Raw genomic sequence first — 26,012 nt, 5'->3', positions numbered from 1 at the left:
TAGTTATTATCACTTTGCGAAGTTCAACGTATCTACTGCATACCGCGTGTAATTGATATTGGTTTCAAGTATTTAGTAAATACTTGGATCTAAATCTATTGCTTGATGCAGAATTGGTTTGTTTGAAATTGATCGACTCCATATTTTTTTTTTTGTAAATCTCTTAGTTTCGTCGTTTTTTCATTTCTAACTTCTGGAAGAACAGGAAGATGACGCAAAGATGATCGCGAATTCCAAGGAAATCCTTTGAAAATAATCTTCGCAACTTTATACCGTCTTCTCCATTTTTTAATTCATGGACTCGATTTAGTACAGCAATCGAAAGGCTGATATAAGTTGCAGCTGCTGACCGGTTACTACACCGAAGCACGAGAGATCATGATAGTAGAAACAGGAATCTAATGACTGGACCGCGGATTTTTATACATCTGTATATAGAGAGAATATAGTATAGTACCTGTTATAACTTCCAATGATTAATATAATTCTCCGTTTGTATGAATTTGTACAAATGTCCTTAGATTAGCCAGTGACCAAGTTGTAGTAGGGTGGGTCTTCTTCGTAGAGGATAATAAGCATTCGCGAGAATCAAACCTGAGAGGAAGCATACTGCGGTCTGTCCTCTCACGCATGACCTGGAAACCCCGTTGACCGAGTGAGATATCTTGAAGCCAAACGAGAGGAAAAAAAAAAGTTGAAAGTCGGGTCGTTACATAATCATTTTAAGTAACGTCACGATGTAATCTTTCCTCAGGTTGCTCTCAGCTCTTGTTGCGTTACAATAAAATCAACATTCATTCAATTGTTCCTTTGATTTATGATTTTTCAGCATCTTCTGCGATTATTGGAGAAGGTACATTAGAGCATAATGAATGTAACTTGTGCAACTGTGAACTTAGTCAGCTACAAAGAATTTTAATATTATACTACATGTATTAAATAATATAGTATAGTATGAAATTCTTCTTACCTGATTAAATTCACAATCCTATTTCTTTACATCCCTGTAAAAATATAGAGTATATATTCTGTATTCTACTGTAACAACAAATGATCCTTATAGGAATATATTTTTTATATAAATGAATATTAAGTCTTATTATGTTACCGTTGTATGTAGATGTAATACTAAAATGGTTCTTTTGCTTTTTTATTGCAGAGGTAGAATGCGAAGTATCGAGTCAAGTCGAGTACTCTCTACAGGCGCTCTGGGGCGTTAGTATAAGGGAACTTCATCTGGCACTTTGGAAACCTTGGAGCACCCTTAGAGACGCGTCTTTGAACGGCACTCTCCTTCAAGGCCACGCGCAATATCTCACACCACCACAAACGTATCCTTTTCTCAAATAAAAGATAAAACTGCCTTTTCTACGTAACTGTCTTTTTTCGTCTTTCCAATTTCAATTTTTTTTTATTTGACCCTCAACATACGAAGATTTTTGATCGTCACTGAATTACGTAAAACAGATATACATCTTGCAGAATTTAAAAAATTAGAAAATATTTATTGCAAACGTATACTCGGTAAAAGAATTAGTACCCTATATAGGGTAAACAATATAATAGTTTTAATTCTCAGAAGATTTGAACAGTTACTGGACTGTGTAAAAAGCAAGTTTCTGATGATCTCACTTCAAGTAATGCTAATAAATAATGTAAAGTAATGTTAACAAGGGTTAATTATCTTCTATAATTTGCAAATATTTGTACAACGTGTCGTGTGAATGATACCAATAATAATTCCTTGATCGAGAAATACAGTAGACAACCACACGGAGAAGAAACGTTGAGATTGTCGCTTCCGGCTCCAGAATTAGAACTTGGAACACCTCCTAGACTTTGTTACCCCTTGGTAATCTTCCTGACTCGCAGGGATAACGGAGATCCTCATCCGGACGAGACCGTGGGTATCTTTTAAATATCTAATAAAAAAAAAAAGAACACCGATCATTTTAATTGCTAATCTACCCATGAAACGTTTCAATTTGTTTCTACAAATGCGACGTTAATTGTAATGCGAGAACGTGTACAATGAAATTCAGAGGCGCGATAGACTTTAATGTCCATTGTCGAAGCATAACAAATGTTGCGTGCCTCGATTACAATTACAATTGAACGAACTCGCGATCTCCCATTAAAACAAACAGACATAAATATAAATATTACAATTGATAATTGGTACAAGTTTACAATTGATATTAATTCGTTTCTTCTTCCCTTTGCAAGGTGGCCCTGGTAAACGTTGTCCATATCAAAGACAGTGTGTGCACGTTGCCGACCTCGATCCTGGCGCAATATTTAAAACAAGCGAATGGCCAGTTGTCTTGTCTTAAGGTAAGCCTCGGTATATTAAAATTCCAAAAACTACCTAAAATCTTTCAATTTTTATATGTCGTGTCATATATAACGTAAGAAACAATTTGTTAGTTTCTTCCCTAAAAAGAGTATGTTATACTCACTGGAAAAAGAAGAAATGGTAAAAAAAAAGTAGTCGATCTCTATTTTATAAGAAATATAACAGTACATTTTGTTATATAAAAATTGAGAGACTGTAACATAAAAATTTGTACTTTTGTAAAAATGGAATATTTTAGTGTAGTCTTACAGTTTTATGTAACACAGTGCACGTTTATTTCAATCACAAATTGAACACTACACTCATGAAACTGTTTTTATTGCAGCAACTGTACCTAGCTACCGGTAATTCGACAAACTACGACGAAGGAGATGTGTCTTCAGGTCTAGGTTCAGCTCTGGCACTTGCAGAACCTTGTAACAATAGCGGTAGCTCGGCTAGAGGCGCATTGGTTGCCTCCGGAACAGGCGATCCCGAGGGATCGTTGTGGAACACAGCCGGAGAACAGCTTTGCGTTGTTTGCCAATATTTTCCTCTGTCGCGTGCTCTGTTGCCTTGCAGACATACTTGCATTTGCGCATCTTGTTTTGGCAAATTAGATCGGTGTCCGATGTGCAGAAGCCCGATAAAGAGTTATTTCTGCATCAGAGGCGAGGAGTACATGCCCCTGGAATCAGAAATCAATCCCTGCAAACAGAGGCAATCGAGTCATGGACCTACTCACTGGCTTCACGATTGGAACGACAGACTTACGGATTTCCTCGGATTCGCACGATAGAATACTTGATATTCTAACGAGTCGTTTAGAATGTACAGCGTGCAGAATACCATAAAACAAAGAATGATTGTCAATCGTCTATTGGACTGCTTGAGAGATTGGTGTATTTTGATTGGAGAGTAGTTTTTTTTTCTAGAGTCTTTAATTCCTGTGAATTCGATATTTAACAAAAGGAAAGTATTTGCAATCAAAATCGTTCAGTGAAGGTACAGAAGAAAGAGAGGTAGGGCATTAATTTATGCGGAAGAGAATAAGGATGATATAAGTATAAAAAACTGGAAATTAGCATCTTTATGAAATATTAATTCTTTTCTTTCTCTTGATGAGAATATTGTAGAGAGTTAAATGAGCAGAGTGAGTTGTAGTTGCAAAGTAGATTGCAATGATATCTTATGTTCGTCGTTTGTGCAATTCTCAAAAAAAGTTAGTATATTTTTCTTTTGTTTTTGTTAATCATTTTATGTCTTTCGACTCTGCCTTATAGCTTAAAATGGAGAATGTTATTCTGTTGGCGTTTGAATGATTTTCAAGAATTAAGGAACCAAAAAAAATGGATAATTTATTGACGTCCAGATACAATAAAGTAAGAGAGGATTGATAAAGAAAAAAAAAAAAAAAGAAATACGGAGAAACGTTTCAGATTTTTATCACGCAACATTGTATAAATATTTAAGATGTAAATACAAGATAACAAATAAGACATGTCCAACTTTAAGATGTAATTTATAGAAATAATTAAGTTATTGATATTATTTCATACGATACGCAGATTTATTCAGTAGATCTAGAAACATTAGTTCCGATATGCATGCCTTTAAAGTATTCTTTTCCCATTTTTCTTTTTATCTTATATGAATTGAAAATATATTTTTTCCCCCTTTTGCAATGCTCTACCGTCCATGCGCTACGATGGAGCTAATTCCCCTGAGGTTCAATTCATAACACAAATCACAAAAAAAAAAACGTCGCTAAATTAATTTAAGAAGAATGTTGCGTTAACGTTTAAACTGTAAATACACAGACTGTGATAATTCTAATAATATCTATTATTATAAACCAGATATATGAAAAAGTCCTGACACAAAGGGGAACACAACAAAGAAGAAGGAATTGGTACGAAAAAGGAACACGAAATCATTTTCAGATTTCGCATTTGATATGTATGTACATTTGCCTTTTTTTTTTTACATCTTCTAGGCACTTGCTTAAAGAATGATGATACTCTCTTACTCTGGGTTTATTATGAAATCAAAATTTTATATTTTTCTCATGAAATTTTTTCAAACAGAAGTTTCTTTCTTGTGATAACAAGATCAATTGAAGGATACTTTAGAAATTGATTCAGCTTAAGAGGGTCAGCTTACTGAAAGAATGAGAGTATATTTGGAACCACACATGTTAATTTGAGAGTAAAGGCCTCTAAAGTCAATGTTGTTGTAGCCGAAGATCTTTTCGTATGATAATTTATATTTTACTTAGTAAGCATGTGGCATTTCGATGATGCGACAATGTCTGTATGAGAGAACCTGTATATAATTTATTTAATAAAGCGTATTCATGCTGTCATGCTATTGTCCATGAATGTATGTATCCTGACAATGCAAATACTGTAGAATACCATAGAAACAAATGTTGTGGAAATGTAATCATAAAAGAAAGAATTAATACTTCATTAATTGTTTAATTTTTGTTTAAAATTAAGTGTTTAAAAAAAAAGCAATCGCTTTGATAAATATATTGCTATATTTAGCCTAAGTTACTCTTTGCACATACATACATACATACATACATATATACATACACCGATGGGGATTCTATGGATCGGTAATGTTCGACTATCTTCGACTTTCTTCGGATTATCTCGGATTTTTGCAATGTATAGTAAAATTCAGTATACTGACGACCGTTGGTCACGTTGACGTTCGGCTTTTATATTTTACTGATTCAAATTCGATCTGAACGTCATTTAAGTTACCTCAAACAAAGGAAAAAGACGATAAAGTAACTGCTGCTTCGATCTCCTTTCAAGTATGTTAATAAAACGTGTACTGAGAAACGATCGTCTCAGGATGGTTCAATGAATGGATTAGAAGTGAAAAGGACGCAGATTTACGTGCCTTGTTGGAATTAATACGAAAGTCTACATCTTGCAAACCGGTACGTCTCATTCGCATCCCTTTTGTTTTTTCATGAAGAACAATTGTTCGTTCCTTCTCACAGAATTCCTCAACGTTGTTAAGGTCTCTTAGTTTGTATAGTGTATAACGTACAAATAGTCCCGATGTCCTTTGCAGACACATGTAAACTCATCGATCAAAAGGGAATGTTTGTTTTGCTTCTCTCTGTCTTTGAGTCTCGAACCATCGCGAAGGTTAGAGAGAACGACAGTACGATCACTTGACTTCGTAAGTTCACGAACTCTTTATCAATCTGTACGTCTGACTCATTCACATAACGATAAAGACAATTTATCCATTTGATTAATAAAAACTGTTTATATGCCTCTGTTCACTACTCGTATCTCTTTTTCTTTTGTTCTAAGTAAAAGGAAAAGTTAAATGTTACATTATGTTTGTTTATTTTATTACATGTTTTTCTTTTTTACATTCCTTAAGATCTCATTTTGCAATTTTCTTGTTGACTATGTTTCTTCAGATTTACTCAAATATATGTTATTTGTATGTAATAAAAGAACTTTATAAGTTAACTAGATATTCATTATACATTCTTAACGAATTTTTAATGAAATGTATTTATTTTTCAAAATGTGTCTTAGATTTCGAAGCAAACATAATTGAAGGGAACAATGGCTGGCAGTGGAGAACTTTGGGTACAGTGTTTTACCTGTTGTTTGATGCAACAAGGGCCAAGGACACGTAATGGAAGACAGAGGTCACATCAGAGGCTAAGGATAGATCGTAGCATGATAGGAGTACCTACAAATTTTAGGCATACTGGCCACATTAGCAGTGGAGATCTCGATATGAGCAGTGCACAATTGTCAAATATTCAGGCACAGATGCAAATGAAAGGAGGCTATGATAATGCATATAGTGTCAAGGTATAACACATAATTATCAAAATATTATAAGGAAAACAAATGTATAAGTCTCAATGTCAATCATTTTCATTTCAGGCATGTTGAAAATAATTATAGGACATTCTCAGACTGCTCTATAAATAATCTTATGAAACAAATAAAAAAAAAATAAAAATGACTGAGTTTTAATACTTATGATCTTTGTGTAAAGATCAACATACATGCAGCTATTGTATTTTTAGAGTATGCTCAAAGAAAATACTTTGAATATGTTTAAGACAGAAGCATGATGAAAAATATTTAATTATCATACTGAAAGTTATTCTCATTCGTAAGAAATGAGTTTACGATTAAAATATTCATTTTAATTATGTAAAAACATTTGACTTCCATGCCACTTGGATTTTAATTTCCACAGTGAAGACTGTATATTTAATAGAAACAGAAACTGCCATATTATACACAACTTCCTTCAGGTTCATTTTTTATTATTTACAATTATTCTTCCATTTTAAAAAAATGTTTACTAATGACATAATAATGTTTAATAATGACTGTTACATTATATGTTAATCATATTTACATGTTCTTTCTTTTTTTGATATGAGAACTTTTACAGTAATAGATTTATCATTAAGAAGTATTAGATACTGTTCTTATAATTGCAAGTGCAAATGTAAGTACTCCGTGTCGCTAAGTAGTGTTTTTGTAAAAAGAAAATGAAATAATGTATTTTGCATAGTTCACCTGTGCTGACTAATGGATAAATATTTTTAGCATATATATGGTGAACGTCCATGTTCACAAAGCACGGCCCATTTTTCCTACTTCTGTATTCATCCCTGAATAGGGTGTATAAATTTACATTAGGTAATTTTCGGAACGTAGATGTGTCAGAAATTGAAAAAATGATTTATACGTATTTGCCTAGTCTATAACCATTCTATTAAACCTCATGAATTATGCTAACTATTGTTTCTTATATTTTGAACTTTCAAATTGTGATCTCTTGAGAATATAACCATGGACCAATGTGAAATGTAAAAGGAAACAGGGGTTCCAAAGAAATTCTCTAGAATTTACTTAACATACTATACTTAGTTTGAACCAGTATAAATCTATAAATTTACTAAATGACTTCGACAAAAATTGTTGATTTAAATTTCTTGAATATCTCTTTATCCCCTGAACATTGCAAATAATTATTTATATCTGCGAAATTTAAATAAAAGAAATAATTCTGTAATGTGTAAATGTTGGATCAATTGTAGAAAGTTTTGGTAAAACAATGAATAGAATATAATTGTAGGTACTGTGTTTAATGTGTAAGAATAAACTCGTGTATTGACAAATCAGAAGTGGTTCCTTTGGATATAAATATATATTCATTTTTCATATTTTTCATAAAGTATATTGTTTCATTATCTTCTTCGTATTATATATTTTTTACGACAAATATATACGAAATAATTTTTGTTTTAATGCAAAATGTTGGTGGAAGAATATATAGGAAACAATATTCTTAAAATATAGGAATCAATATTATCAAAATACCAGATAGTATCACATGATATAATATCCCTATTATAAAATATTTTACAATCGTGAAAAATGTATAATCATCAGAAATGAACTTTTGGATAAATTGTACTCTAAACATATGTGTGTGCATATATATATATATATAAATATGTTGCTTTAAAATAGATTTCACATATCCATGAATAGGGGTGTTGGAAAAATTGCCTACAAGTCGTTATAAATTTAGATCCAACAATTAAGCTGACAAACTATGCAACATGAGTTGTATATTTTTCTTACACACACATTTACGTAAATATGCACATGTATTTATATATATATTGTATTAAAATTATTATATTAAAATACAAATCGCGAGGCTGCAAAGAAAGAAAAAAAATATACATCGTTTTTAAGCTTTAACATATTTCTGTTCGATATGTAGTACTTAATCCCTAGAATGCCCCTCGCGATTTGTTTTTTAATAATGGATATATTACGAATGCATAGTTGTTAAAAGTTTTTGAGAATAAAAGGGATATTAATGAATGCTGTATAAATGCTGTATTTCAGTTTATAATGTCGATTCAGACATTTATTTATTTCCAATAGGTCTTTTCGTAGATGTAAATGGAATTCCTACACCCATCCTTGTAAACGGATTTCCGGTAAAGACTGCATGACAGCAACAACTCGATGGAAATCGAAAACTATCCGGAACAATGCTACCGTCTTCCAATACGGATGCCAATTCTCTATAAATGTATTTTTGTTTACAAACTGTTTTGTAACCTGCAGCAATTTCGCCTATCACGCTGCAGCTGGCACCCTCAGTTCTATAAATCATACAAAAACATTTCTATTATTTCTTTGTAAACTGTAACGTTTTTATATCTTTTAGGAAATTGTAGAAAAATAATATTATCGTGATATTTTACGATGCACTTACCTACACTTCTCAACCCGTACACCCTGTTTGAAATTTTCTTGATTCGCGATAAATTTCCATTCCTTGTTCTTGTTCTCCCCCGATTGAGGATATATTACTTGCTCCTTAAATAGTAAAAATTTTCATTTTCAATTGTGTGTTACATTTATTTTTATAAGAAGATGTTACTGGTGTTTATGCTTACAGTAGATATGCAGAGAGGTATTGTGTCGTCCGTTTCGATCCTTTCTCCTATATCAACCTAAAGACGTGCAAACTTTGTTAGAATCAAAGAAACTTTTTCTAATCTTTAAAATGTTGAAGGAAACTGCATACTTACTACATCTATACCAGCCAGGTATCTAATACTATCATTTTTTTGAAGTGCTCTGTTCACTACATCTTCGGGATAAGATTCAACTGTTTCGCAATAAGTAGAACCTTTGCAAACAGGCACACGTCTGCTGACTGTTCCCTCATCAGGGAATACAATTTTGTCATTTGATTGCCAATTACGTTGTGGAGAATCTAATGAAACAGAAAAGATGCAATTTATTAAAATATTAAAAATTAGTTTTACAATGGACTTTTAGAGAATTATTTCATCTTTCGAGTTATACTGCTTTTCAACTTTTCTTTTGAAAGCTATTGTTTAAAAATTGCAAACATACCTTTTCTTCGTGTATTTGTGATTTTACTCTTAAAAGGTATATTTAATCGAGTCATAGTCTCAAGACCTGTAATTCTTTCAGCACTTCTTTCATTCGAATAATCTCGTTGTGGATGTGCGTAAATCTGTAAAAAGTAAAAAACGGCGATTTTAAAAAAATGGCTAGCCATCTTCTAAAAGTAAATATTTTGTGTAGAGTCAATCGAAGTTACAGATACATCATAATTGTCTTCTCGATAAGATATTGTTATTTGAAAAATTACAATAGCTTCTTGAAATAATATTATTTATTTATCTTGCTGTTAGCTACACATAAGCTTTTGTTCCCTCTTGTGTTAATAATTTGATTAATGAATTCAAGGAATAAGATTTTTTTCATTTTTACTTCTTGTTTTCCTTATTAAACACATTGTTTCAAGACAGGATAAACGAGGTGTAATCAATAATTACACGTTTTTTAACTTTAAAAATTTTAAGAATTTTTCAGAATCGATGTAAATGTAATCGACGTATCGAAATTATGGGCAATATAAACATCCAAAAAAATGAAAAATACCGTCTGACAAATATAAGATAAAGGAAATTTTAACGATAACGAAGAACTCATAAAATACACGAGCAATACTAGTAATTTATTCTACAAAAGTATTATATCATGAATTATTTTTTAACACGAGTCAAAAACATAATAATTTATTATTCTAAAGGAATGGTGAGAAAATACATTTCTATTCTCTATCTTAATATACAAATAAAATAATATCACGCGAGTATATTGAATATTCGTGTGAAATTGAAAATTAAAATTAATATTTTCATTTTTTTTTCCTTAAATCGTTAATCTAATTGTCAATGATAAAGTAAATTACATCTTAACTTAAAAAGAAAAAAAGGAATGAATTTCATTCCTATCTTTTGTCAAAGTTCAGCAGAGAAATGACAGAATGTTGATACATTAGTTTGATTTGATATGAGTGTACTCTCGCTACTAAGATTCTATTACACGATAATATCAAATTGCGGATTACGTAAATACGATGAACCGTTCGTCCAATTTCACATGCATTTACACTGTTCTACCACGAGCGTAATATTCAAAAATAGAATAATTTTCACCGGCACCGGGTAATTGTATTTTTATTCACGTTGCAATAATATTTTCTAACCGAGTAACTTTTTTTTCAGACGACGCGGTTGGATCATTTATTCGCAGTCGCCAGTCAAATTTCATTAATAAACGGAAGGAAAATACGACGATTATTCCCGTACCAAGTATTAAAATCGAAAATCCATCGTTCACCGGAACGGAAACGGTAATGTATAATTTAAGCAAATATGTAGCTCGTGCATATAAATATCATTTTCTAAATGTCAACAAAATATCTGATTTCATCTAAAAATTGATCTTTTACCAATGCTGTTAAGAAACAAAGTCCGACGAGTATAAAAGTCAAACTATTGTGTCCTTGTCCAATATCTTTACTGTTGAAGGTCATCTTGTTTTTGTTTTCTTTCAAATGTAATCAATCGGTTCGACACTTGATATTTAATAACTGACGAAATTCACACCGAGTTCACACCGGAGAGAGCACTTGTATTTTTAATTTTGTTCATTAGCACGCGTCTGTCGTGTGCCGCGGAGTCGCGAGTTTTGATTGTGTATTCTGACACGCGTACTTGTTTCGCACGTACAAATACTGTGCCGAGAAACAAACCGTTATCAAACGTACACGCAGCAGTATTAAACTAAACTGGAGGAGTGAAGAGCAAGACTGAGTCTTCGAATGGTCGCCCGACGATTTTTATACGTTCGACCGATGGTACCTGATTGATTCTGTTCCTTCTTACGTACCCAGGGATCAGGACTAATAGGTGGGGTTCCATTTGTATTGCTTGTAATATCCCAGGTAAGCGACTCCTGCGATGCATTAGTATAACAGTAATACTTTATGACAGAATCCATCGGCTATGTCAGCCGCTGACAGTAGTCTAACCGTCAATACATGCTAATGCATAACAATTCGTACTGCGCACCGAACTAACGTTTTCCTTGCCTGTATAATATTTCATTTTATTCATGCATAATTTTCTTGAATTTATGAATCTATGAATTTGTATTTTCTTCCTATGCGTACGCGCCAAATTAATGTTCTACCTGTGTAACATTGAATTTTGTTCGTTTCTAACATTCTATTTAATTTTCTTCGTGTCCTATGTTTGCACTTTTATTACGCGCCAAATTAATATCTTCCGTGTCTGATTATTAATATTTATTTTGTTTCTTTTTTTCAGAAATTTTACAAATATATTGGTTCAAGAACAAATTTAAATTTAAATATATATTAAATAAAAGAAATAATGAACCAACGGTATCTGTTCAGTCGTCATTAATAAATGGCAAAAAAGTTGACCTGAGTAACGGTGTCTCTATTATCCATATTTGAATATGGCCTGCGTATTCACATGGCCTTTAAGTTAAGTAAGTACCTCTATCCGTCATTAGACATTATAAATCAAACATTGCTATTGATATTTAGGAAGCTGCAAATTTTCTTCGTTTTCACAAAACTTTACTCATTTACCGATGGGTTTTATAGTTTTATAACTCGAATATCACTTTAGGGAATAATAGTAAATATTGTAAGCATTGTGAGTGCAAACTAAGAAAGTTTGAAATTTCCGAAACGTTTAAGCTAAGTAACAATGAAATTTTAAGATGTATTAGAATTCCGTACTAAAAAAGATTAGCTTTTCTTGGAACTGGATTTATTACTGGAACAGTCAAATTGGTTCTTGCAGCGATGTGACAGCGTAAGGACACGCTTGAGATCAAGTAAATTGAGAACTTTATATGTGAAACGTTAGTTCAATTTCAATTACAATAATGTCCGATATAAAGAGTGTTTTATGTCTATTATGTCAGCATTTAAATTTATCGATCAACGTTATGATGAAACCTGAGTATTTTAGGCTAGCAAAATTCAATAGCATGGCCGAAAATGTCGTGAGTATTATGCCCGATATCACATAACCTTTTTACAATATGCTTTAATAACACTTTTTAATATCTATGAAATAAAGATTTTTAGTTTGTAATCTTCTATCTCTGTATTAGGCTGACGCGTTTTGGAAAGCATTGAATATCTTGGGACATCATGCTGTTAAAGAGAAGCAAATTGAAACTGACTTTAAACAATATGGTAAATTTTGTTGTTCATTTCAGTTGATGTTAATATTTACAAGACTGATCTTTCTTCTATGTAGATACATTAAGGACTACCAAATTGTATTTTGCTTATTTGCAATACCCAGCAATAGAGTTTTATGCTTTAAGCGAGAAGAGTAAAAATAACAGGCCATTGTTATTAGCATTTGCATGGCTTCTTGGAACACAAGATATTCTGAATATTATCATTCGAATAAATCTGTCTAATAGTGTCCTAGGAAGAGAATGTTCACAATTGAACAGTGTAGAAGTATTTAACTGAATATGAATAAGTTAAAATATCAAATGAAAGATAAATCTACAATTTGCTTATCTTTTAGAAGAAGGAAACACAGTATAATGTGCCAGAAACATTCAGCGCACAAATAAACAATATATTGTACTTGAATGGTAAAGTAAATTATAACATAAAAGAGATATCTGAATTGATTTCTCAGAAGGCTAAATTAGTAAGCAGAATTCATGCTGCAAGTGTGAATGTTAGTGGTCTTCCACATGTAAGTGTATCAGAAGCGGCACTGATAAAACGTGTCTCAACCACTAACAAAAATGCACTTTCCAACGAGGACAAAAAATATATAAAGGAATTATCCACCATTGCTAGTTTATTAGATGTACATATGAAATGGTCTAAAAAGAAACATATATTTTTTGAATGGATGGTAAATCAAATGGGTTATATTATATTTATATATTTTATTATAAGAAATACAATAGAATATCCAACAGTAATAATAAAAATTACAGGTAACGGTAGTTCAAGAACACAATAAATCTGAGCGCCAATTAGAAGATATAGATTGGAATGAAGTTTCAAAAATTGTATCTTTATTACATTGTATGACTCGAGAAAAGTTTGAAATTTTGTCATCTCAGAAAGAAACCATAAATTGTCAAGACTACGAACCCAAATGTATTTCGCGTTTGTTAAGGGTCCAGGGTAATAATACAGAAATAGAAAGCTGGCTCTCTGAAATATCTGCTGAATTGGCCAAGAAAACAGAAAGTTTAGACAATGAAAAGGAGAAGCTTTCTGAGAAACTAGAAGAAATTTTGGAGTCAATTCCTCACTGTGTTCAAGTTTCATTTTCGTAGTAAAATAAAAATCAGTACTTTCTTACAATTTAAATATAAAATTTATGATACAAAACAATTGTTCGTCATTAATTCTTGCTTTTACTTACAATTCTAGATATTACATACAGATCAACAACATTGAATGACAAGATGAAAACATAAAAAATTAATTTTCTCATAATTTAAAAATACAATAATACAATTATCCGTCATCATTTTCACTAGCAATTCTAGATATTACAGGAATCACTGATACTTGATCAACAACGCCGAACGACGAGATAAAAACATTAAAAATTGTTACTAGAAATATACCGATCACTGTCCAATTATTAGTTCGCTCAGCTTTGCACATTTGAGCATCGTCTTTAACATTATACCTGCTATTCAAGATCAGTCCTATTCCTATGGCAATTTGTAATATCAGGCTAGAACCTATTAGCACCAAAGACGGATAATAGTATGGATGCCCCCCGTCAGTTTGTAAGACGTAACGCAATTGATTTGCGTTGGCAGACAAAAGAGCCAGATCCATCATTCCTTGTGCGAGCGTTTTCTTGTGCTGATAGATATTCACGTCAGGTATCGGCTGAATAGGCGGCACTGGTAAAAATGGGGTTCTTGGAGTTCCCGGTTCGCTTGGCAGAAGACCATCGTCAATTCCTATCCGTGGTTCAAATCCTATGGGGAAATTTCCGCCTGGTTCAAGGTCGTCGATTTCTGGACCGAATGTAGGCCGTGGATTGTTTGTATTGTCTGTTTCAAGCATGGAACCGGAACGCGATCTAACATTCGCTTGTAATGGTTTAGAAACCAATGATTTCGACGATTTTTCGTCATCGTTGATCTCATTCATGTAAATAATTTCATTAACTTTATCTTTTTGTGGAACCATAGTTTAACAACTACAACTTTTAACACGTTCGGTCAATCACTTTCAAAGTCAATATTTTTCAGATAACACAGGAATTATAACGAAAGAGAACACGCCTGGAGATAATCACTTTCAGCAAGTCCCATGGAAGTTCCAATAGCACCTCCTTCTTTCTGATTTCCTGGCTTCCTGGTAATACTTCTTTCTTTCAAAATGTAACAGAACGAACAAATGAGACATGAATTAGAATTGCAAGACCAGTTTATATTATGTACTCCTCTTGAATCTTGATACGATGCACATTCTTTGCATCTCGCGTTTCTTTCCTTTGTACGATAAGTTCTCGTGTATCACGGGAGGGCTTCGACTGACAACACGTTTAACTGAAATCTACTTGAATAGAAGCGTTTTAATAGACTGCAAATTGTTCATTCATCAGCTGGCGAACTAGCTGATTCATGTCCGTTGTTGCGATATCACGAGGACGTCAGGTTTTCTCTCGGATAGTGGATTTACCATTTGTCTCAAGGCTGTTGCTTATTGAAATCGTTCAGTTACACTGTTCTTTGTACTGAGAAAAGTCAGTTCACTTTGCTGCAATGAAAGTGCAATGAAATTGATGATCACTTCGTTTTTTTTTTTTAAGAACAATCACTTTTCAACAAATTTCTATAATCTATCACATATAGCTCTTTGTTTAACTATATTAGACGTTCTTTTTAAATAATTTAAACAAAGTAAAAAGAAATGCTGTAAGGTTTGCGTGCAAAGTGCAACTGCCATGTGTTTTCTAGTTACATTTAAAGACGCGCTCTGACGCTTGATGCCAAGGTTTTCCGCGATGGGAGGGGAATGGCATTGCTCCAATGGAATCTTGCGAGATCATCGATATGCAGCTATAAATAATATGTAAATTTTTCCTGGGTAATTAGTGAGATACGAAACTTTTACTAATTTCCCAAAGAAATTACGAAGAAAATACTTGTGGAATTCTAACAATAACGCAAGATTATTTCAAGTTTTTAGCCTGTTCTAAATATATATATGAAAACAAGTTTTCAGATTAGATTTTATTTTTGTTTCATTTCATTGGAAGACCATAATAATCGATGTACTCGGAAACGAACGTTTTAAATCTGCAATACTGAATAACACATATAAAACGGATTCATCGTATTTTCCAGTCGTCACTGGTGATCCCCGCTTCGGAACACTCCGAATCTGTTACAGCCACACGCATACGTTTAATTGCATTGTGTAACGATACGAAGAATCGTAGACTACTTGAGAAAGTTTTCTGGTCACGCGAATTCACCTAACGTGCAAAAGATTGGAGACGCTTATTTTACCGCGTAAAGCAATCTATTCATACGATCTTCGCGCTTCTGAGAGGGAGCTGAATAATTGGCAAGACATTTTAAAACTTTAAAATGTTTCAGTTTTTATATCCAGAGATCGTGATTAGATAGCAGAATTGAATAATTTCCCTGTTGTTCTTAAGGTTGTCCTCAATTCGGAGATTAATCCTCGAGATATTCTCTGAATTCTAAAATTATACAGACGAAAATTCGTTTCGTATAACTATGTAGAGCATCGTGATTATCGAGCTACCCCGTTGTCAAGTAAACAACCATCCTCGTTGACTCTCGGATAGGAAGGCAACATTCCTACAGTCATTGGTTCAAGCTGAGCGCGGAAACTGATAGAGCCGAATTTCGTAAAACGAGATGTTCGACAGAACATCGAAATTCGAAAAACATTTCATTGATATTCTTTCATCTAAATAATTTGCTGGAATTCACCTTCGATTTAGAACATTATGTTTATGGATGCTTATCCGAGAAAAGGAAAAGGAAATGATAAATATGAAGACTCAGAAGTGTTGCGCTCACTGTCCTGGAAAATTAATCGCTTCAGAGAGCGAGTCACACGCATGCTGTCAGCCACGATACGTTTCGGGAAATTTAAGAATATCTTCCTTGAACAAGAATGTGTCAGACGGTACCAGAAAAAGAGACGTTAAGGAAGATCTTCCAGAACCACTACCAGAGAATCGATTAGCCTGTTACGATCAATTCGCCGTAGCGAAGAAGCTTCATGCAGAGAATTTGGAGCATCAACCGCTTCCCGATAGAGTTGACGATTCTGTTTTTAAAAACGTCAAACCACAAGAACGTTGCGATGCAGTTCCATCGAGAAAGTACTGCAGATATTGCGAGCATGAAGTGGAAGATCGTTCTACGAGCTTGGCCAAACGCTACGGGCCAGTTTTGGGCTGTAAGAAGCCCAAGACGAAGATGGATTTAGCTATTTGTTGGGAAACTCCATTAAATCCAGTTTATGAACCATCTAGGCCTACTCACATCGATGGCTCAGAAGGTGGACTCGCGCCAGCCATATTTACTCTTGTTCAACATGGTTCTAGTTCTAGGCTCGTTCATTCTGGAACCTCGAGGAGTGACAAGGGTTGCAAATGTTGTCGATGCCACTGCAAATTACAGGAGGATTCAAATTACTCGAGAAACAAAAATAATAAAAGTACAAAGTGTTGCTGCGATTGCCTTTGTAAAGGCTTGAATGAAATGAAAGTTTCGAAGAAAGTTCAAGTCGAAGAACGACCAACCGCAGGACATTTCAGAAAGTGCGTTGCCTGCAAGAGTCAAACAAGAAATACTCGCGAAGATCCTAGGTTGATCAAATCAGCTGTCGGATTGGCATTGGGTACCGAAAAGCCTGGGAGAGGTTATCAAAGAGGCGAAAGCAAGGCAACGATATCGAAATCAAAATCATCTTTTACTAGGAAGTCCTTTTGCATCGACACTCTAACTCCCCCGTTCAGTGTAGTCAATGGATGTAGAGATGCTGATTTTCCGGAACACTGGAGGCTCATGTCGGTTTATCAACAGTCGTATAAAAATCCTTACAGACGGAAAGTTTATCGTTGTTAATTTGTAGCAAGGTAAATTATGGCGAATTTTCTATTTTATTCTATCAACAAATGAGAATGTTATGCGAGATGAGAAACACGCGTGACAAATTAAAATTAAAAATAGAAAGTAACATTTGGATTTGAAAACTTGAATATTCGAATTATAGAATGGATGTTTAACCTGTAACTAGTACTTAGAACTACATTTTTTTGCTTTTTATGTTACTTATGTTAATGTACTGCGACGTAATAGGAGTTCCTAAATCTTGTGCCAAGTCCAAGAAGAGACTTTTGTTCAGATGTTCGAGAGCAACATTTTGCAAACGATTCAAGAGATCAGGATACGGCGATATGAACCTCTGAAAGTCGTGGCGATATAATACACAGATCTCGCTAGTTTCCACTGCCACTACAGTTGCTATTTTGTGTTCGGTGTCCATCACCAAGGCGATCTCTCCGAAATAACTTCCGTCTTGCAAGTGGCAGACCTTCGTGTTTCGGGCGAATAAGAAATATGAGAAAAGAGCTGATAACAGTCGATGAGGAATTACGATAATGTTAACGTTACTTCTTTTCCCATTATATTGTAAACTGCTACGGTACCAGAAGAGATAAAATACAAAGCTTCACCGCGAGTACCAGCTTTAACGATCTCATCGCCAGTCATGTAAATCTTGGAGTGTAATGAATTTGTTAATTGCACGATCACGGTGTCCGGTAAATGCTTGAATAATTCTACGCTATTGATCAGTTTCAAGTAATTATGCAAAATGAGTTCCTGGAAGGTAAACTTTTATTATTAAAATACTTGATTATATATTGTTTTCTTTATATGTAGGACATTAAAAGGTATTGTTGATTCCGAATAACCGTATCTTTTTATTATAATTTATATAAAAAAAGGTATAAACCTCTCGTAAATACGGCGAGACTTCGTCTATGATTTTTTTGTTTCTTTCGAAGCTCTTTCTGTTGCGATAATGATAGTATGTTAATAGACGACGCTGTAGATTATATGGAAGCTCTTTGTATCGCATGTACTCCTGTAACTGTTGTATTATCTTCAGGTGGCGCTTGATTGTTATGTAAAACGTCGTCATTAGTTGAGAGAACTGCGCTATAATAAATAGATTTACAATTCGTTTATTCGAAGAGAGTACATTTTGAAGACAGGCAGATGCTTACTTAATATATATACGTTACCAAGGAATCCAATGATCGTTAGGATCAGGTTTAGCACGATGTCTTCGTGCGTTTTCACATTTAAATAGTGAGCAGAACGTACAAAGGTGATGATCGTACGATGTAGGCACACGAGATACATTTCTGCTTTCGTTCGTTTATTTAGAAAGTACGATGACTTGACCCAAGAGCTGAACATAAAGCCATAATTGGCCAAAGAAACGAATTTAATAAATCATTAAATACTAACTCGTTGCTCAAAGTGCCTAATGTATTTACAGACATGGGGACGTAATACTGCAAACAAGCTGCCCAGTGAATGCACATTATCACGACCGTGCACGTCTCTAGAATTTTATGCAATTGAAAATTTATTCTATACACCTGAAATCACGAGATCGTTTTAATCAACTGTTTCCTCATCATCGATCTTCAATACCAAGCACTAACATCACGGAGTCTACTGAAGTAAACAAAAATATTGCGGACTCTCAATATTTTCATCATGTTCAATGTAGCACAGTACCACATCGAGCTAGGTATAATATAATCGATGATTCCTATGGGTAACACGGTCAATATGTCTATGAAGAAGTAACTTTGTAAGTATTTCCTATATACAACCAAAAAAAGTATAATTAATATTGATATAACATTCGATTAGTGTTATGACTTATAAAAATTAAAGTACCGTGCTACTATCATCGGATCAAGAACAGTGACTTTTGTCCGATAGTCGTAGTAACCAGTAAAGAACCATATAACGATATCGCAGAAGAACACCACATTCATCATGTCATTAATCATATGCCAGTTACCGTGTTTGTCAAAGAAAAATGTGATTAATACTGGAGCAACCAAAAGAGCCACAAATGTAAATGCAATCATTAACGATTCCCAAACGATCCTATGGAAATTCGGATCGTATTTTAATAAGTGCAAACTATCGAAGAAGAGATTTAAAAGGCAATCTGAATCAGCTGAAAGGATGTGTCGTGCAACGATGTGTTTCAGATGTACACACCATCAAAGGAAGAGATTTGAAAGGCAACCTGAACGAGCTGAAAGGATGTATCATGTAACGATGTGATTCCAGATGCCTTGAAATTTCATAATTCACTGCGGTTGTGCTTTTAAGGCACCAACGGGTCAGTGGGTGTCTTCTAGATAAAATTCGTTGTTTTAAACACCAACGATTCAGTTTATCCCAAATCCGGTCTCCTTTTATAATATTCCTTATTTGATCCTGTTCTTGCGGTTGCTCGCAGACATGTTGAATAACTGGAACATGCTATGTAATGTGAAAGTTACATTTAGATTTGAAACAGCGTTCATAGAGTCGTAATTGATATAATGATTGAATTATGTTGTTCAATTGGACGAACTTGACCGATATTTTAAGATATTCAATTTACCTCCACGTTTGGCGCTTCCGAAAAGTGGGGCACATATGCCATTAAATCCATCTAGGTTGTTTTGACAGATCAGCTGATCAGTAGATATACCGTCGACGAGAAAATGGAATGATATCTATGTTACGTAGCCGCAAGCTTCTTAATAATAAAAAAAAAAATTAGTAAATCTAAAGATACGCTTTGTTTATTACACACTATGTTAAAGAGACTTAAAAGTTATATATATTTACACAGAAAATTATAGTTTACTTGTACAATACAATTACTAGATTCAATCAATATCCAGACTCAACGCAAAGCAATGACGAAATCAAAGTAAAATCATGAAAACTTTTGTAATAAATATTGTAAGAGAGGTCTGGATTGTTATATCTATGGCGTGATTTTAGAAAAAGCACGTGACTATCGTTGAATCAGCTGTAACACATCTAAGCAATGGTTCGGTTGTTGCATATGATATTTAACAAAAAATAACAAATTGAAATCCGGATTTCCGGATAGGTATATTATTCGTTAGAACAAGACATTTTGATACGTTATTTTGATAATTTTTGTCATGGCGATAGTGTCCGACAGCAAAATTCACATCAAAAACATGTCAGAATTTGGTAATTTTCAGTTGCCTGTAGATGTAAGTTTCCTATTATTTTTCACATTTAACTTAATTGTTTGTTTGTTGTTACATCATTTATATTTATTTCTTTACATAATGACTGTTTGTACAAAATAAACGTTTATGATAACCTAACGAAAAACATTTATTAAGTATCAGTTTATGCAAAAATCTGAATTTATTTAAATGGTTTTACATTTTTTCTTTTTAACGATTAAGGAACAAATTTACAGTGTGATAAGCTGCGTTTTATTTCTTTAGAAAGTAGTGATTCTTGAATTTCGTATTCTGTTTAATATAGATAATGTAAATTTATTGACTAGATCCATTTTAATTTTAGGTAATTATACACGTATTATCATATCTGTCTACATCTGATAGGTTGGCAGCAGGATTAGTTAATAAAACATGGCATGAAGCATCTCTTGCCATGAAGTTTGTGGATCAAATAGAATTGGTACTTGGTCGACCACGTGCAGACAATTTGAATGAAGTGATAGAACTGTTACAGCATTCTACAAGACCATTTTATCACTTTGTTTTTAGAGAAGTAGAATTAAAGAGGAATATGCCAATTTGGGATCAATATGGACCTCGCATGAAAAGTTTAGCACTGGTAAAATTATTTTAATTAAATGTGAAATATTATTTTATTAAAATGAGAATATATTTTCTTAATACTATATTAATTTTCAGTTGTGTTGTGATTTAAGTGAAAAAACATTAGTAGAAATTTTTAAATGTTGTAAGTCTTTGAAAGTATTGCGTGTTAATGCTTGCAGAGAATGTCTAATGTCTGGCAGGCTTCTAGAAGATCAAAATGACATAAAGGAACTTTCAGAAACGTTTAAAAATGTTCATGAATTAGACCTTGGATATAATCGTTTTTTAAGCGATGCACTTTTTAACAGATTAGTTGCCACATGCCCAAACTTGGAATCTCTAAGTCTCATGGGTTGTCAGATATCCTTTCATTGTGGACTGTACAAGAAATTTTATCCACAAGTATATGACTTTTCAGATGCTTCAAAATCAGTGCTGACTTTCTTGAATACATTACAGTATCTCAGACAACAAGCACATAATCTGAAGTATTTGAATTTTAGTTACACTTTAATTGACGGAACTGCTTTAGCTACTTTATCAGCTTTACAAGATTTGAGACTGGAATCTTTGATATTACAAGGATGTTATCAATTAACTATAGAAGGCATTAAAGGTCTGACAAAGTATCAAACTTGTTTGAAAGTCCTTGATATTAGTTTTTGCGTGCGTATTACAGACGCCAGTTTATTCTGTATTTGTAAAAATTTGACAAAGTTGGAGGTACTTAGAATAAAACAATGTCGTGCAATAACCGATATTGGTATAAAGTATATTCAATTATTAAAACATTTAAAAGAACTCGATATTTCAAAAGACGAACGACTTACTGGCGATTCTATTACTCATGGTCTTTGCTCTAGTTTTAATATAATAGATGATAACAATATGGAGCAAGATGTTGATGAAAATATTAGTTTCATTTCTTCGCAAAAGAATTATGTCACAGAAGAAAGGATAAGAAAAGAAAACATGCGAATATTATCAGCAAATGCATTGAATCTTCATGAAGAATCAGTTGAATGTATATCTAAATCTTTCCCAAATTTAAGGCAGCTTGAGCTTAGTTACTGTTTTAACGGCGTTACCGATAAAACAATACAGGTATGCGGAGATAATTTTATTACCGTTATTTTATAATTTAATATCATAGGAGATTTATGAAAAGGATATTATTCGTTAGAAACAGACAAATAAATAATTTTTGATAGATTTTATGCTGATCATTTTCCTGAACTTTCAGGAATTACTAAAACTTAAGAGAGTCGCTGTAAATCATAAATTTTTGTACCAGCGATGATGCTCATGCATATAAAAGTAAGTTTATCTTTTATAGATGATATTCAAGGAGCTTGTACATTTGCAAACATTAAAAATAAGCCATTGTGATGAGGTCAGTGATGCTGGCTTAACGGGTATGGGTACTGGTAACCATGAGTATGTCGAAAAAATACAAGTTGTACATGAACCAGAATTTACAGAATCCAGATTAAGAATCAGTTTACGCTCAAAGGCCGAAGAGGAAATAGTACGTGACGCTGATCGAAAACGAGAAATAATGCAGCTTTGCGAAAATGTATCAAAGCCTTTAAATTCGTTTTCCGGATATTCTTTAATCAGGCTTAAATGTCTCCAAGAACTTGATCTTTCTGGATGTAATAAAATTACCGATGTCAGTTTAAAACATGCATTCGCCTTTTCAGAATTAAAAGTTTTAAATTTGAGCCAATGCCAACAGGTGGATATAACATTTACACAGTATATTAAAATTATTTGCATTTATAATTTTATTAATCTTTTGTTATAGATTACACATATCGGATTGGATTACTTATCAAAAAATAATCCAGCAATCGAATACTTAAATTTAAACCGCTGTTATAATATATCTGATATCGGCGTATCTTATCTTGCACAAAGGTTGCATAGATTGAAACGACTTTTCATTCAGGTACTTTTATAATTAAAAATTAGCTTCTATTTTTATAGTTTACGTTGGTGTTTTCTCTTTATAGGGATGTTCACAACTCACGGATCACACTCTCGATTCTATTAAATTGTACTGTAAAAGTTTATATTACTTGGATACACGTTATTGTCGCGGAATGACAGCAGCAGGTATTGAAAGTTTAAGACATTTATACATCGATTGGCATAAGCAAACAGATGCTTCTGCAGAAAGTGAAATATTACCACCACCTGCTCCGCCTTTACCGTCATTACCATCTTTGCCATAGAGACGGCTTCAATATTTCCTTTCGCATTTCAAGAATAGGATAAGGGAAAACTGAAGTATTACTTTAAAAGCTAAAAATAAATATATTACGATAAAAAGATTTAATTTAACAGAAAATTTTCCAGACGGATGTTTATAAGAAGATTATATCGAGGTTTGTAAAATATTTTAAAATATTTACGTAGAAATTTTTGATTCTATATGTATAATAACGCGAAGAACAAGAAATTACAGTATATCAAATATTTGACAACGATTTGAAAAATATGAAATGTAAGATTAAAAACGACTATTCATACTTATAAAAAATTGAGTGATAATGCGATATTAATTAAGTGCAATAAACCAGCTATAATATATAATTTAAAGAATTATATAATTTTTCATTAATTGGTAAGTAATTAAACAGTAAATGATATTAATAAATAAACAGTAAACGAGTAATTAATTTATGATTTTGTAATGAATTTTATTCTGCTTTATGATATAACTTATAATTAAACTTATTAATTAGGATAGAAATAATACAAATAATAATTACGTACAAAACTTTATACATGTTCTAAGGACTCATCGCTTTTTCTGATGCTCATAATTCGAAATTACTGATATTCGTTGTATTTTAAAAACTTAAAAATTTTTGTATATTAAAATAAAAAATTTACTAAAAATTCTTTTTTGAATAGATAACTGCAATTGAAATGATGAAAGTATTTTTAAACAAATTTTTGTACATAGAATAACCTGCAACCAACAAAACTATAGTAATACTAAAATTTGGATCAAAATATTTTTATGGAAATGCTGCCATTAAAAAATAAACGTAATAAAATAAATGTAAATATAATTTAATTGGACTTGCAGTAAAGATTATATCAGTATCATTATATAAAAAAATAATATTATTCAAGTATTACTCTTTTCAACAAATTGTTCAAGATATTAATGTTTAAATATATTGTAATAAATGCTTCGTTAATATACTGAAAATTTTTTAGTATTTTTAAATAATCAAAATTTCTTGAATGGTGCGTTACTGTGCACAATTTGTACAGAATATTTATATAGGGATATGTATATAAGATGTATTTATGTAAACAATGATCTAAATTTTATTTAGAAACAAACAAATTTAACATTAATGATAGTTTTAATGATGGTTTATCTGTGTCGAATAAAGTAATTTCGATTAAAATTGTATTTCTCTAAGACATTATTAATTAATCAGTTTTTTAAATATAGATATATATTTATCACGTTAGTTATAGGCAACAGAATAAAGTCAATTTCCATTTGTGATATAATAAAAATAAGAATATAGATATAGAATTTACATGATAGATGTTGATGAATAAAACTTGCAAGTTCTTTTTCTCAATGTTTTCCATTCAATATTCAGATGTCCGTTTTAATTTATTCTTTAATTTTATTATAACTAGTATTTTTATAATTAGTAGTAAAACACGCAATTCATGATCAGAAAACGAAGAATCGTTACACGTTTGTAATTAGTTCGATCCTATCCTTTTGTACAAAACATTTAATGCATCACAAAATTGGATACCTATGAGCAGTGTAGTATCAACTATACTTCTGTATAGGATACATCATTTTGATTTTGTTACATTTTTAGTTGTAATTTGATCTTCTATGGGTAAGTGAATAGTCATTTGGAATAAATAATTTCTAAAGCGTGTATTTAACCAAATTATAAAAATTTGATTTAACAATTCGAAACAAACACTTGAAATTGATAAAAAAGAAGTTAAAAAAGTTAGCTCATAGAAGATCAGTAACAATTTTCTTTAAATATTCCTAAAAAGGCATTCTAAAGTTTTCACATATTGTATTGTAAATTAACAGACGCTTAATAATTATATAATAAAAGTAATATTAACACATAGATAAGTAATGTAAATGGGTTAAATCTAAGAAACTATCAAATGTGTTGAAGTTATCTTTAAGATATAGAAAAAAAAATAAACTACATAAATGTACGGTTGACACTTCACTGTATATGGAATTATATAATATATGCTAAGTTTTTTATGAACTTGTAATGCAATATAAACTTTTTTTCTTGGCAAATGAATATAAAAAAAAATCTACTCATTACTAAATTAAAATAACATGTTAATCTGAAAAAGATTATAGTGTACTATTCTATTTTTATTATTTTCTGATATACACAAATTTGTTTTATCTTTTTATCTTTTAAAGATTCAACATTAAGATTTCAGTGTTCGATGAAAGGTATTTATAACTTTGAACTTTCTATTGTACACAAGTTCACATACATTGTGTATCTGTGTGTGTGTGTGTTTGTATTAGTATGAGCAAACAATTTTTATTCAAAATAAAAGTAAATATTTTTATTCTATACAATATAGAGCAAATAGTTAAATATCTCAATTACATAAATACTCTGAATACTTACTTAACACTCTGCTTACTTAATTCTTCTTATATCATGCAAATTTATTTACATAATTCGTTAATGTGATATTTTTATTAATAATATTAATTTCATGACACACTCAAAAGTAAAAAAGAAAGGAAGAGAA

The 26,012-nt window shown here is 32.1% G+C and overlaps 8 protein-coding genes across 14 annotated transcripts in view; 5 read left to right on the top strand and 3 right to left on the bottom strand.

The window, feature by feature from the left end:
* Window positions 1-4,700, top strand: part of LOC122533135 (cell growth regulator with RING finger domain protein 1-like) — a 49,397-nt gene extending 44,697 nt beyond the window's left edge. For both annotated transcript variants that reach the window (XM_043662554.1, XM_043662544.1), the window contains exons 3-6: window positions 1,160-1,331; window positions 1,762-1,903; window positions 2,227-2,334; window positions 2,682-4,700. In XM_043662554.1, the coding sequence (XP_043518489.1) occupies window positions 1,160-1,331; window positions 1,762-1,903; window positions 2,227-2,334; window positions 2,682-3,134 (875 nt within the window). In that variant the 3' untranslated portion in view covers window positions 3,135-4,700. The remainder of the gene's footprint in view (window positions 1-1,159; window positions 1,332-1,761; window positions 1,904-2,226; window positions 2,335-2,681) is intronic.
* Window positions 4,701-4,827: 127 nt separating this feature from the next.
* Window positions 4,828-7,529, top strand: LOC122533231 (CDC42 small effector protein homolog). 3 transcript variants are annotated; one of them, XM_043662751.1, is made up of 4 exons: window positions 4,828-5,291; window positions 5,429-5,539; window positions 5,911-6,195; window positions 6,271-7,529. In XM_043662751.1, the coding sequence occupies exons 3-4, from the start codon at window positions 5,941-5,943 to the stop codon at window positions 6,277-6,279; spliced, it is 264 nt and encodes an 87-aa protein (XP_043518686.1). In that variant the 5' UTR covers window positions 4,828-5,291; window positions 5,429-5,539; window positions 5,911-5,940; the 3' UTR covers window positions 6,280-7,529. The 3 variants fall into 3 exon arrangements, with proteins under 3 accessions (XP_043518686.1, XP_043518689.1, XP_043518678.1); XM_043662754.1 differs by having other exon boundaries at window positions 5,429-5,566; XM_043662743.1 differs by lacking the exon at window positions 5,429-5,539.
* A 724-nt stretch (window positions 7,530-8,253) lies between these two features.
* Window positions 8,254-11,281, bottom strand: LOC122533169 (protein spaetzle-like). The gene is made up of 6 exons (XM_043662610.1): window positions 11,146-11,281; window positions 9,295-9,418; window positions 8,964-9,151; window positions 8,829-8,885; window positions 8,645-8,748; window positions 8,254-8,531 (listed from the first exon to the last, which is right to left on the bottom strand). Exons 1-6 carry the CDS (start codon window positions 11,254-11,256, stop codon window positions 8,291-8,293), a joined length of 825 nt encoding a protein of 274 aa, XP_043518545.1. The 5' UTR covers window positions 11,257-11,281; the 3' UTR covers window positions 8,254-8,290.
* On the top strand, window positions 11,059-13,672 carry LOC122533149. Of its 2 annotated transcripts, XM_043662583.1 has the most exons (7): window positions 11,059-11,200; window positions 11,586-11,772; window positions 12,093-12,297; window positions 12,409-12,493; window positions 12,558-12,769; window positions 12,840-13,181; window positions 13,267-13,672. In XM_043662583.1, the coding sequence occupies exons 3-7, from the start codon at window positions 12,178-12,180 to the stop codon at window positions 13,612-13,614; spliced, it is 1,107 nt and encodes a 368-aa protein (XP_043518518.1). In that variant the 5' UTR covers window positions 11,059-11,200; window positions 11,586-11,772; window positions 12,093-12,177; the 3' UTR covers window positions 13,615-13,672. The 2 variants fall into 2 exon arrangements, with proteins under 2 accessions (XP_043518518.1, XP_043518527.1); XM_043662592.1 differs by having other exon boundaries at window positions 11,586-12,297; window positions 12,606-12,769.
* A 126-nt stretch (window positions 13,673-13,798) lies between these two features.
* On the bottom strand, window positions 13,799-14,557 carry LOC122533186 (ninjurin-A). The gene has a single exon (XM_043662635.1). The coding sequence runs from the start codon at window positions 14,489-14,491 to the stop codon at window positions 13,799-13,801; it is 693 nt and encodes a 230-aa protein (XP_043518570.1). The 5' UTR covers window positions 14,492-14,557.
* Window positions 14,558-15,584: 1,027 nt separating this feature from the next.
* LOC122533142 lies at window positions 15,585-17,803 on the top strand. Its single transcript, XM_043662569.1, has 2 exons — window positions 15,585-17,429; window positions 17,699-17,803. The coding sequence occupies exon 1, from the start codon at window positions 16,300-16,302 to the stop codon at window positions 17,416-17,418; it is 1,119 nt and encodes a 372-aa protein (XP_043518504.1). The 5' UTR covers window positions 15,585-16,299; the 3' UTR covers window positions 17,419-17,429; window positions 17,699-17,803.
* On the bottom strand, window positions 17,600-20,106 carry LOC122533081 (potassium/sodium hyperpolarization-activated cyclic nucleotide-gated channel 2-like). Its single transcript, XM_043662458.1, has 9 exons — window positions 19,997-20,106; window positions 19,634-19,872; window positions 19,273-19,488; window positions 19,032-19,194; window positions 18,832-18,965; window positions 18,585-18,772; window positions 18,311-18,516; window positions 17,968-18,177; window positions 17,600-17,887 (listed from the first exon to the last, which is right to left on the bottom strand). Exons 1-9 carry the CDS (start codon window positions 20,045-20,047, stop codon window positions 17,600-17,602), a joined length of 1,695 nt encoding a protein of 564 aa, XP_043518393.1. The 5' UTR covers window positions 20,048-20,106.
* LOC122532982 (F-box/LRR-repeat protein 20-like) lies at window positions 19,120-25,991 on the top strand. 3 transcript variants are annotated; one of them, XM_043662268.1, is made up of 6 exons: window positions 19,120-19,183; window positions 20,991-21,225; window positions 21,306-22,316; window positions 22,549-22,950; window positions 23,020-23,163; window positions 23,228-25,991. In XM_043662268.1, exons 2-6 carry the CDS (start codon window positions 21,040-21,042, stop codon window positions 23,447-23,449), a joined length of 1,965 nt encoding a protein of 654 aa, XP_043518203.1. In that variant the 5' UTR covers window positions 19,120-19,183; window positions 20,991-21,039; the 3' UTR covers window positions 23,450-25,991. The 3 variants fall into 3 exon arrangements, with proteins under 3 accessions (XP_043518203.1, XP_043518186.1, XP_043518195.1); XM_043662251.1 differs by lacking the exon at window positions 19,120-19,183 and adding an exon at window positions 20,397-20,627 and having other exon boundaries at window positions 20,950-21,225; XM_043662260.1 differs by lacking the exon at window positions 19,120-19,183 and adding an exon at window positions 20,536-20,627.
* The last annotated feature ends 21 nt before the right edge of the window (window positions 25,992-26,012 follow it).

Source organism: Frieseomelitta varia, unplaced genomic scaffold (genome assembly GCF_011392965.1).
Source record: "Frieseomelitta varia isolate USP_RPSP 00005682 unplaced genomic scaffold, Fvar_1.2 scaffold_144, whole genome shotgun sequence".
NCBI classification, from domain to species: domain Eukaryota; kingdom Metazoa; phylum Arthropoda; class Insecta; order Hymenoptera; family Apidae; genus Frieseomelitta; species Frieseomelitta varia.
Note: the sequence above shows the minus strand (reverse complement) of the source record. Positions and strands in the feature narration are given on the sequence as shown.